Genomic DNA, 12,606 nt, shown 5'->3' with positions numbered 1-12,606 from the left:
CTGACCTAGTTGGAATCTGCACCCATGGAAACCGTGTGGAGTCTTATAGAATCAGGGTCTGGATAACAACAGTAACAAGCGCTGCTCGGGTCAGGGAGGAGGGCCTTTGCTGTAACTGACACCAGGGCCAGGGACCCAGGCTTTTGTCTGAGGACAATCCTACCAAGGAACCAAGGGGCCTTTTGATGTTTGAAGGCTGGAAATGAAGCTAATTGTAGAGAAAAGGCAAGGAAACAAAAAGGAGAGGCAGAGACTTGGGGAGAGGGGGTCAGAGGGAGGAAGGCTGGGTTGAAAGTAGGATGAGACTTCAGAAGAGGGGCTGCCCATAGCAGAGGCTGGTCTCTGACAACCTATCTCCTCGGAGCTGCAAACCAGCTGCCTATCTGGCCAGAGATGGTTTCTTTGTTCATTAGACTGAGCACGTCAGAATGATCAAGATCACAGTAGTATCTGGGTTCTGTGTTCCCTCCAGATCAGGATCATCAGGGCTCCCATCTCCCTCCTACAACAATCCCTGTGCTTCTGAAGACAGCTTCTCCCTGCCTTCCCTCCTTTCCAAAACGTGAGCAGCCGGAGGCACCCTCAACACACCATGCTTAGTTTAGCCCGCCTTTTAGTTCAGCTAGTGGGATGCATACTGAGATGTGCCCACATGGTTGCAAACACAACACTGGTTTATATCAGGGACCTGAGCATCCGCGCACATTCAGGAACAACCATGTATCTTGACCCTGTTTTTGGGTTGCCCCTTGCAAATCCTCTTGGCATCTCGAGCTTTTGGTTTCCCCTTGAAAATCTTCCCTGGGCCCTGGTAACATTTGGTATCTGAATGCCGAGCCCTTGAATCAACTCAGCTTCTGCACAGGCCTCCGCACAAGAGTCCCTGCCTGCTCTGCTGAGCTGTTCTTCTGGGAACTGAGGCTCTTCCTGCCTCCCAGCACTCCCCAGTCCGCTGAGTAGAGATGCACCCAGGGGATGCCTGCAGCTGGTACGGAGGAGGTAGTTGTGTCCTCCTGTGTGCGTGCTGAGTCATTTCAGTAGTGTATGACTCTTTTGTGACCCCACGGACTGTAATCCACCATGCTCCTCTGTCCATGGGATTTTCCAGGTAAGAATACTGGAGTGGGTTGCCACGCCCTTTTCCAGGGGATCTTCCCAACCCAGGGATCAAACCGAGGTCTCCTACACTGCAGGTGGATTCTCAAACACTCATAGAAGGGCTGAAGAATTGTGGCACCAGTGGTAAAGAATCCACTTGCCAGTGTAGGAGACAAAAGAGACTTGGGTTCAATCTCTGGGTCAGGAAGATTCCCTGCAGGAGGGCATGGCAACCCACTCCAGTATCCTTGCCTGGGAAATCCCATGTACAGAGGAGCCTGGCAGGCTACAGTCCATAGAGTCCCAAACAGTCAGACACGACTGAGTGACTGAGGACAGACAGGACAGAGACAGGACAGAGCAATGCACCCTCCAAATCCAGCCATGGAGAAACAGCCAAGAACAACTCGGTCTTCCCAGAGAGGCAGCAGCAATCAGGTGGCATTCAAATGAGATTGGTCAGCACCTCAGTGAGGACCCCAGCAGGACACAGCCAGACCCCAGGGGACATGAAAGAAAGGCCCACGTTCCTGCTCCTTTCAGGGCACTCTCTGGAGCTACCATCAGCCAAGAGTGCCTTCCCTACTTAGGTGCAAACTCTCAGATTCTCTCCATAGATTCTCATCCTCAGAACCTTCATTACATGGCAAAACCAGCTTCTGACTGTTGAAGGCAAAAGGAGAAGGGGGCAGCAGAGGAGGAGATGGTTAGATGGCATCAGTGACTCAATGGACATGAGTTTGAGCCAACTCCAGGAGATGGTAAAGGATAGGGAAGCCTGGCATGCTACAGTCCATGGGATTGCAGAGAGTTGGACAAAACTGAACGACTGAACAACAACAAACAGTAAACCCTACTTTCTCCTCCAAGAGAAAAAAAAAAAGGTGTAACTTCTTCTGTGCATGTGATTCTTCCATGATGCAAAGCCTGCTGATGTCAGAGGCTATTTGGATGGCTTTGTTTTCTGGCAGCTGGAGGTAAGCCCCTGGCATGAGCTCAAAAGCAAACAGCAAGGCCCCTCCTGATACTGGCTCTGGATCCAGGTGTGGGGCCAGATAATTAGAGCAACATTCCTGTGGTTCATCTCCTGTGGCAAGGAGCTCTCATGAAAACCAGACACACTGGAACAGAGTACCAGTCAGGCTGGGCTCCTTTCAAGATGCCAAGTTCTGTGGCCAGGGTATGTCTGGGGGGCCCCAGGTCCCTTGCTGTCCGGGTCTGGTCACAACAGGAAGAGTCAGGGACACAGGAGGCACAGATGCCCAGGGCTCCTCTGCCCAGCTGCTAGTTTCAGAAGAGCCAGCCGAGGGCACTCCTCATGTCCTGAACACTCACCCCAGAGCTCTTCCTCTGTCACCAGGATCTGAGAGACTCTTTACTCAGAGAATGTCTAGGGAGCCAGGGCTCTGGGAGGGAGCGCTTATGTCATAAAGACGATTGAGGTTGGAGGTGACGTGATGAAAATGGATGTCAGGGAACAACAGGAGGGAGCCCTCTCTGTGGATCTGTCTAGAAAAGAGACAATAAGCATTTCCATTCCTAATCCCAGGTGGACATGATAGACTTTTCCATTTTACCAGACTGCGTTGCGGAGGACAGACAGATGCTGAAAAACCTGCCCCCAAACTCTTGAAATGTAAAACTAACTCAGACCTTGTGTCCTAGGCTGTGAAGACAATGGGGCCATTTCTCTGCCGACTCTGATGTCCTGGTGAGCACACAGGGCGGTAGGGTGAGGTCTAGGGGGCATGATTCGCACCATTTCAGAAGACAGGAAACTGGCAGTCAAAGTCTTGGTGGGTGCCCTTGACACAGGCAAGAGAAGCCTTCGGTGGCGCAGTGGTAAAGCATCCGCCTGCCAATGCAGGAGACAGCAGAGATTCAGATTCGATTCCTGGGTCGGGAAGATCCCCTGGAGAAGGAAATGACAACCCATTCCAGTATTCTTGCCTGGGAAATCCCATGGATAGAGGAGCCTGGTGGGGGATAGTCCATGGGGTTGCAAAGAGTCGGACATGACAGAGCATCTGAGCACACACACGCACACACACTCGACACAGGCAAAAGAAGACCTAGGTGCAATTCTGAAAGGTTTGACAAACGCAAATGAAACCTTCCAGAGGCTGGCCACGAATTTTGGGTGGAGGGAGAAAAAAAAATTTTTTTATCAAATACATGAAACTGGTTGAGAGGAGCAGATCTGTTACTATGAGTTGCAGTTAATCACTTAGCCATCATTTCCTGAGGACACCTAAAGCCTCTGCTTACAGGTTAGAGATGCACAGATCACCGACCTCAGGAGGAAATGCTGATTCAGGGTAGATTCAGTCTAAGTTGATTCTGAGTAACTCCAAGATCCAAGGGCATTTTAAACACCACATTTGCGTCACTAGCTACTTAATAACTTTCTACCCTTTCTCTAAGGTCATCAGGGAAAACCCTCTGGATTCTGAAAGCTCACTTTGGGAAGCCAGCCTGTGGTGCTAGTCCAGTCTCCAGGAGCAAGACCCACACAGCCAGGCAGCGGGAAAGCCAGATGCCCTCACAGTCTCTCTGCTTGACCCTGTGCCTCGGGGGGCCCTTCATCCCAGCGTCAGTGTGAGGTGAGGATGGTCCATCCTGATGCCTGACCAGTACCCACAAATGTTCTTGGGCCTGATCAAACTACCTGTGCTTTCCTGAAAGGCAGAGACCAACTTCCACTCAGGGACCCCAGAGGTGAAGCAGGAGCCTGGTGGGGTGTCCTATGAGTAGTGTTGTATGCAGACAGCATTTTCCTAGCTTTCTGATTCTAAATAATCCTTATACTATTGAACAAATGATTAGGCATTTTTCACATCTCAGGATATAAGACCAATATTGTTAAATGGGGTCACAAAGAGTTGGACAAGACTGAGCGACTGAACTGAACTGAACTGAACAAACTAGACAATTTTTTTTTTTTTTCCGGTTACCTTGGAGTTTATTTAAACTAAGAGAAATAGGTCATAATGTTTTCATGCAATACATACTTCATTCTTTAAATAACAATTGTGACAAATAACAGAAATTATTAAGGAATGTTGCACTTGTGATCCATACAAAACACCAACATTTTGGGTTGTACACAATTTAAAGAAATGTCCTGAACACTTTCGAAATACTGTAATAGCCAATACATACAGGCATGCCTTAGGTGGCCACAGGAATGCAGTTTAAAAAATGAAGAAAAAAAAAATCACACTGGAACTACTTAATTTCTTCAAAACCACTGAGCAAGAAAAGCAACATTGAACTTCCATACTGATTTTATATAATGTCTATACAGTACCTTGACTTAAATCCAAGAGTAAAAGTTAAGACTCTCCTCCTTTATTTTTGGTAAACAACTGCATGGTAAACTTAGATGACTTTTTCCCCTGGATTTTACCTGGGAGTGGCCTTTTTAATTTTTTATTTAAAAGAGGGTAGGTTTGGCACTTTTATACTGATGTCACCAATGTTAATATTTCTTGGGATCTCAGGAAGATTCATATTCTTTACAGCTGATACAGCATGGGCTGGAGCTCCTGCTAAGCCAGCCTCAGATTTCTCCAGTTTATTCTGTGCGTCAGTTTGTGTAACAATCTCATTCATGTTGGTCTCCAGTACCATTCCCCCCATCACCATTTCTGCAAGAATATTGTGAACCTTGTCTACATGGAAAATTAAATCCAGTTCACAGACGTTTTCAAAACACTTGTCTAATGTTTCCACAAATACTTGAATTAGATCTAAAATGCCAAGTTCACTTTCTGAAGAATCCACACAGAAGACAAAATATAATGTTGCATAATGTCTATAAATCAGTTTGTTGTCGGATCCTCCAATTAATAATCCTCCTTCTAGGAAATTACAAACATTTTCATCTCTCTTAGATACCAAATGGAATGTCTCCCTGATGATTTGCTGTTGTGTATCTTCACTGTAGGGCTGGTAGAACTTGGAGAGCCGCGGCTTCCCGTGGTTGTTAAAGATGAGGATCGCCTTGATCGTGGCTGAGCCGGGCGGACTGGGTGGGAGCTGGGGGCCAGGGCGGGGGCAGGCGCGCGAGCCTCGCCTCGGGATCTCGCCGGCTGGCTTTCCCCACCCGCTCCCTCCCGCACAGGCGCGCGCGCCTCCCCCACCACAAACTAGACAATTTAAAAACTATCCTGGGATTTCCGGGTGGTCCAGTGGTTAAGACTTCCCCTTCCAGTGCACGGGGTGCAGGTCTGATCCCTTGTGGGGGAGCTAAGATCCGAATGCCTCAAGGCCAAAAAACCAAAACATAAAAAAACAGAAGTAATATCATAACAAATTCAAACAAGACTTGAAAAATGGTCCACATCAAAAAAATTTAAGAAAAAAGGCCTCTCCTGGAACCTCTAATTTTCTTAGTTCCTTCTTATGGATCCAGCATTCCAGAATTTGTCTAAAATTGTTAAAGCAGATGAATCTGTGAGCACATTGCACCTCATAGACAGGCCAGCAGATGTGAATGGAGAGGTGGGGCTGTTCTGTGTTCCTCTGTGCCCCTCGCTCGCCCCGAGTGTTCACCCAAAACCAGGCACCAGCCACGCACAGCCTAGAATCGCTACATCCTGCATCTTCTCCTTGTGGGGTGATGGAGACCCCCATTGTCCTCCCAGCTTCACAAGTTCTGGGATGTCTGTCCCCAGGCCACTCCCTGCAGACCAGAGCGGGAGGTTGGTGCTGTTCCTCATCTCCCTTCCCAGAGCATAAGTGTCAGAGGGAAGGAGGTCTGGAGTCTAGCCCTGTCCACGTCATGTTCTGAGTCCCAGTGCTCAGCCTGGCCAGGTATTCAGTCAACATTCTAGAGTAGTGTTCAGATGACCTGCCACCCCTTCCCCCACTACTGCTCCATCCAGGCGTCTTTCCTGAGCTCCTTAGCACATCTCCAAGTCCAGGAAATAAAGAACAACTTCCGTATTTCCATTGTCACCAGATAAATCCGTCTATCCTTCTGCTCCTCATCTGAGTCACCTCCATCCTCAAGGTGAGGATGGGCACATCTGGCAACTCTGGAAAGTGAGCCCCTTGGAGTCCCTGAGGCTGGGTCCAGTCAAAGCCCACAACTCGGGGTTTCCTAGTTTCTTCGGGACAAATCAGGATCTGGAAAAGCCCTTCTTGTTCTCCTGCAGTCTCTCCAACCTTGACCTTGCTCACCAGATCCAGGGGCTGGTCGCCCTTGGCATCTTGTACTTCCTGCTCAGGGTGTTTCCATTCTGTCTTCCAGAATACCCGGCCTTGTTCCTTCCATTTTTGTTTGTTTGTTTGTTTTGTTTTGTTTTTAAAGCGTTCTTGACCTTACCCTTGCTTTCCAGCAACATTCCCATAGAGCTTAGATTGGGAGCTTGCAGATCACATGGTCCTGTGGCGACATCAGCAGGTGCCTGGGTCTGTGGGAACCTGGGACATGCTGACACCATGTCAGCCCCGGGGAAGCAGGAAGGAGCACAGAGATGGACACAGGTAGCTTGGAGCAGGAGGAAGGGGAAAGGATGAGACCCGCTTTTCGGGCCACGTGCTCCACCAGGATGTAAAGTCAGGGGAGGGAAGGGAGGTGATGCTCTGGGATGAGGACTGAAAGATGCAGGAGCCAGTCTGGCCCCTCGTGTGGGGAGTCACAGGCTTTCCCTCCCTGCAGTGAGCAGGTGGCTGGGTCTCCCCTCTGAGCCTCCCTACCTGCACCCAGCAAGGCTCTGTTTGCAGAGACAAGGGCCCCTGTGAATCCTCGAAGTAAGAGTGGAGAGGGGGCCTGAGGATCCTTGCTCAACCCGAGGTTTGTGCAGCTTAGCTATGGATCCAGGCCTTGACCCAACCAGGCAGAGTTGGTGCTCATTAAGGTGAGGGGGCAGCTCCTCAACCCCACGCTCTCAGAAGACAGGAAGTCACAGAATGCTGGATATTGTGTTTAAAAACCCCCATGGAAATAGCAACCTGTCATATCGAAAGCATGAGTGTTTGATGAGAAGATAAGACAGATAGTGGAGGGTGGGGGCCTCAGCTGCCATCTCCCCACTCCACTCAGCCTCTCACCAGTCACCAGCGGGCTGCCCCCCAAAAAGGCATGGAGCTCCCTTCCAGGGTCCAGCAGGACTTTGACTCATCTAAGTCCACTTCCACTGAAATACAGGTTTTGTTTTTTTTTTTTCAGATGTTAATTTGAGACTTGTCACCTAGCAATCTCTTTAAGCCTGTCAGATGGCAGCCGTGATGCTGGGTCGCCCTTGCCTCCTTTTCCTCAGACTCCTTTGAGAAGGCTCAAAAAAAACCCCAACAGAATAAGGAAAAGTGGTAAATGAAGCGGGGTATGAGCAGAGGGGGCAGCCTGGGGCTCGTATGCCTGGGGCAAAGCAAGCAGGAGGACCAGGCTCTCAGGGCTCTGGGGACCCATTCGTGAGCTGCAAATGTTCTCGGTGCTTTGAAGTCCCTGGACAGTGGTGGATCCTGGTGCCTCAGTGGGGAACCAGATCACTTAGCAAGTCGAGCTCAGACTTGTGGGAGCTCAGAACCGTAGGTGCCTGGTTGGGCTTCTCCAGCTGCTTGGACAGCTGGCCTTGTAAAGGGAACACCTTTAAGGCCATCCCATGGCACTTTAGGGCTTCCAAGGTGGCACTGTGGTAAAAAGTCCGCATGCCAGTGCAGGAGACCCAGGAGACGCAGGTTCCATTCTTGGGTTGGGAAGATCCCCTGGAGGAAGGCATGGTAACCCACTCCAGTATTCTTGCTTGGAAAATCCCATGGACAGAGGAGCATGGCAGGCTATAGTCCAGGGGGTGGGAGAGTCAGACACGACTGAGCATGCGCACATGGGGCTTTCATTCTGGAACACAGAGCAGGAAGGGCTCCTTGGAGGTCTTGCAGCCGGGACCTCACTGCTCAGGTCATGATACCTGCCATCAGGCCTGGCCTGACACCTACCGTCCCACACTGCCCTGAAGTGACTTCTTCTGGATCTTCACACGTTTTTCTCCAGACAGCCCTGGAAGGTTGGGAACTTCTGCTGCAAAAGGAAATCAAGATAAATTGATCAGCAGCTTGGTCTTGTAGGGTCTTGGGGAAGGGGGTGTCCCAGTGAAAATGACAAAGAGCAGTGGTGGGGAATGAGGAGTGTGGCTGGGTGACCACCCCCTGGCTCCTAAGACCTCCAGCCCCCAGGAGGAGACAGTGAGTGGGAAGAAGGCAGAAATACAGAAAGAGGGGTGAGGGCAGCTCTGATTCTTTTCTTTTATAGGTTATTACAAGATATTGAGTATGGTTCCCTGTGCTGTACAGCAGGTCCTTGTTGGTTATTTATTTCATATATAGTAGTGTATATCTGTTAATCCCAACCTAATTTATCCCTCCGCTGATCCCCTTTGGTAACCATAAATTCACTCTCTGTGTTTCTATTTTTGTAAGTAAGTTCATTTGTATCATTTTTTTAAGATCCCACATATATATGATATCATATGGTATTTGTCTTCCTCTGTCTGATTTACTTCACTTAGTATGATCATCTCTAGGTCTATCTGTGTTGCTGTAAATGGCATTATTTCATTATTTTCTATGGCTGAGTGGTATTCCATTGTATATATGTACCACATCTTCTTGTCCATTCGTCTGTTGATATGCTGCTTCCATCCTTGACTATTGTAAAGAATGCTGCTATAAACACCGAGGAGCATGTATCTCTTTAAATTAGAGCTTTGTCTTTCCCAGATATGTGCCCAGGAGAAGGACTGCTGGATCACAAGGTAGCTCTGGTTTCAGTTTCTTAAGGAACCTCCTTCCTGTTCTCCCTAGTGGTTGCACCAATTTACACTCCCACTAACAGGATAAGAGGATTCCCTTTTCTTCACAGCCTCTCCAGCATTTATTGTCTGTAGATTTTTTTGATGATGGCCATTCTGACCAGAGTGCGATGGTACCTCACTGTAGTTTTCACTTCACAGATTTAGATTTTAACATATTCTGGAAACACCCTCACAGACACACCCAGAAATGATGTTTGACCAGCTAGCGAGGCTTCCCCCAACCCAGTCAAATTGAAACAAAATTAACCATCTAAGAGAGGAAATCAAAATTGAACTCAATATTTCCGCAGGTCAGGGTAAGCCTGGAGCCCGGCTTCCTTTCTCTTGCAAGGGCTGAGCTTGGCAATCCAGGGCTGGGCTGTCTCATCCAGAACCATCACCACCCAAGACCATGGAGCTCTTGGAGCGAGTCTGGTCTGACCTGAGGTGTGTTTGAGGGTCAAATATACCCTGGATTATGAAGATAATTTTTATTTAGAAAATTTCAAAACAAGAAAATATCAGGGATTTCCTTGGTGGTCCAATGGTTAAGACTCTTTGCTTCCAACGTAGGGATTGTGAGTTCGATCCCTGGTCAGAGAACTAAGATTCCACATGCTGCCAAAAAGTAAAATAAAGAAATAAATTAATTTAAAAAATAAAAAGAAACTGCTGCTGCTGCTGCTAAGTCTCTTCAGTTGTGTCCGACTCTGTGCGACCCCATGGACTGCAGCCTACCAAGCTTCTCCGTCCATGGGATTCTCCAGGCAAGAACACTGGAGTGGGTTGCCATTTCCTTCTCCAATGCATGAAAGTGGAAAGTGAAAGTGAAGTCGCTCAGTCATGTCTGACTCTTAGCGACCCCATGGACTGCAGCCTACCAGGCTCCTCCATGCATGGGATTTTCTGGGCAACAGTACTGGAGTGGGGTGCCATTGCCTTCTCCCATAAAGAAACTAGGTTTTAAAAAAGAAAATATTTCAATAATAATTTTTGACTACATGTTGAGATAAAATTATATTGGTCTATTGTGTTAAATATATTGTTAAAATTAATGTCAAATGCACATGGCTACTGGGAAATTTAATATGACATCTGTGAATTGCACTGTTGTCTATTGAACTGGCCCTGATCTAGAAGGAAACTGAAGATCCCCATTCACACCTTTTTTGAATCTAAGACTCCAGCAAGGAAAGGCCCTGGGGGGCTTCCAGAGTTTCCACTGGAAATGTCAGGTCCTCCTGGTTGTCCAGAGTCAGAGACACCCAAGCAGGTGCTCCTCGACTCAAAAATGTGCCTCCCACAAGGGGCCTTCTCAGAAGGGCCTTGGATAAGGCCCCCTCACAAAGCCCCAAGCCTGCCTTCCAGTGCCTGGTTCTCCTTGTACTCTGTGGTGTATCCTGAAAAACCTTGCTCGTAAGTTCCAAGGGGGCTTTTCCTGGTGCAGGAGTCCTCAGGGCTTTTGTCCATCCACTGTTACTGTTGTTCAGTCTTTGAGTTTTGTCCAATTCTTTGTGACCCTATGGACCACAACACAACAGGCTCCCCTGTCCTTCAGTATCTGAGTTTGCTCAAACTCATGTCCATTGAATCCGTGATGCCATCCAACTATCTCATCCTCTGTCACTCCCTTCTCCTCCTGCCTTCAATCTTTCCCAGCATCAGGGTCTTTTCCAATGAGTCCGCTCTTCACATCAGGTGGCCAAAGTGTTGGAGCTTCAGCTTCAGCATCAGTCCGTCCAGTGAATATCCAGGGTTAATTTCCTTTAGGACTGACTGGTTTGATCTCCTTGCTCTCTGAGGGACTCTCAAGAGTCTTCTCCAGTACCACAGTTTGAAAGCATCAATTCTTCAGTGCTCACCCTCCTTTATGGTCCAACTCTCACATCCGTATATGACTACTGGAAAAACCATAGCTTCGACTATATGGACCTTTGTTAACAAAGTAGTGTCTCTGCTTTTTAAAATGCTGCCCAGGTTTGTCATAGCTTTTCTTCCAAGTGTCCTTTAATTTCATGGCCACAGTCACTGTGCTCACCAGGACATCAGAGTCGGCAGAGAAATGGCCCCATTGTCCTCACAGCCTGGGACACAAGGTCTGAGTTAGTTTTACATTTCAAGAGTTTGGGGGCAGATTTTTCAGCATCTGTCTGTCCTCAGCAGTGCACTCTGGTAAAATGGAAAAGTGTGTCATGTTCACCTGGGATTAGGAATGGAAATACTTATTGTCTCTTTTCTAGACTGATCCACAGAGAAGGCTCCCTCCTGTTGTTCCCTGACATCCATTTTCATCACGTCACCTCCAACCTCGATCGTAATAAAAGTCTGTCAGTGTTTCCCCATCTATTTGCTGTGAAGTGATGGGACCGGATGCCATGATCTTTGTTTTTTGAATGTTGAGTTTTAAGCCAACTTTTTCACTCTCCTCTTTCACTTTCATGAAGAGGCTCTTTAGTTCCTCTTCTCTTTCTGCCATTAGGGTGGTGTCATCTGTGTATCTGAGGTTGTTAATATTTCTTCAGCAACCTTGATTCCAGCTTGAGCTTCATCCAGCCTGGCATTTCACATGATGTACTCTGCATAGAAGTTGAATAAGCAGGGTGACAATATACAGCCAAGATGTTCATGATCATGGGAGATCTCAAAAAATATGTGTAATTTGTGTACTGGGAGTACGAGAGGGAGCCTTTTAGCAAGAGGCCTAATTCATTTAACTCAGGGAAAATAAAATCAATTTTCAATAGGCAGCTTTAAGACTTGCAAAGTGTTGGATTGAGGATCTTACTCAGTAATCATCTGTATTATGTCATATCCTGGCTCTGGGCCTTCCAGAGTTGGGGGGTGGGGAGGATAAGGTCTGTGGCTGGTGGCAGGGGGCTGCCAGTGGACTGGGGCTGTTCGGCTGGAAGGGAGCCAAGAAGTTCATTTCCTTCCATCCATTTTGCTAACAGTGGCTGCTATGATGTTCCACCCGAGTCCCTGCCCTCTGCACCTCCTACCACTCTGAGATCCCTCCTAGAGGCTCCATTTGGGCTCATAGATGCTTACAGCTTCTGCTCCCAGCTTCTGTCATCAGGATTCCATATCTGGCCCATTTTTACAAAAAACAAATGCCACCGATAGGCTGGCCTTGCCACCCCAGGCATTTTGTTACTCTTACTTTGTTACTCTCAGTTTTGGTTTCATCATCACTTAACAATCATTTATTAAAAGAGCAGGCACAGTCTGCATCCACTCCAGCATTCTTGCCTGGAAAATCCCATGGACTGAGGAGCCTGGCGGGCTACAGTCCATGGGGTCACACAGAGTCGGAAACGACTGAAGCGACTTGGCATGCACAATCTGCACTTGCCTTCTGAGATGGCCCACACTATAAATACACTTCTCACCTAAAAAAAAAAATAAAAAAAATAAAAGAGCAGGTACATGCGCCAGGCTTAGGGCTAAGTGTGGACCAGGAAGGCAAGCTTTTTCTGGGTCTGCACATGTGGACAAAATTGGTTGATTTGGATTTTTAATAAAAGCCCTCATTGGTTGAATTCATTGTTCCTTTTTGTTTCTTTCATCTTCATGATAACTGAGTGCAAGTCCAGTCCTAATATTCATGCTGGACCTCATCTGCCTTCAGCACCACATTGCTTTGGAATCTTCCCCCATGGTCCTGAGATGGCGGCACCCGGCCTTGGAGGGTCTGCCCTTCCTTCTCCTT

General features: G+C 47.9%; 1 protein-coding gene across 1 annotated transcript in view; it reads right to left on the bottom strand.

Annotated features, from left to right (window-relative positions):
- Positions 1 to 4,530: 4,530 nt before the first annotated feature.
- LOC104984430 (AP-3 complex subunit sigma-1-like) overlaps positions 4,531 to 12,606 on the bottom strand; it is a 10,372-nt gene continuing 2,296 nt past the window's right edge. The window contains exons 3-5 of the mRNA XM_010834131.1: positions 8,044 to 8,125; positions 7,598 to 7,737; positions 4,531 to 5,249 (exon numbers count right to left, since the gene is read on the bottom strand). Coding sequence (XP_010832433.1) covers positions 4,531 to 5,249; positions 7,598 to 7,737; positions 8,044 to 8,125 — 941 coding nt within the window. The remainder of the gene's footprint in view (positions 5,250 to 7,597; positions 7,738 to 8,043; positions 8,126 to 12,606) is intronic.

This window comes from Bison bison, unplaced genomic scaffold, assembly GCF_000754665.1.
Source record: "Bison bison bison isolate TAMUID 2011002044 unplaced genomic scaffold, Bison_UMD1.0 scf7180017864020, whole genome shotgun sequence".
Classification (NCBI taxonomy): domain Eukaryota; kingdom Metazoa; phylum Chordata; class Mammalia; order Artiodactyla; family Bovidae; genus Bison; species Bison bison.
Note: the sequence above shows the minus strand (reverse complement) of the source record. Positions and strands in the feature narration are given on the sequence as shown.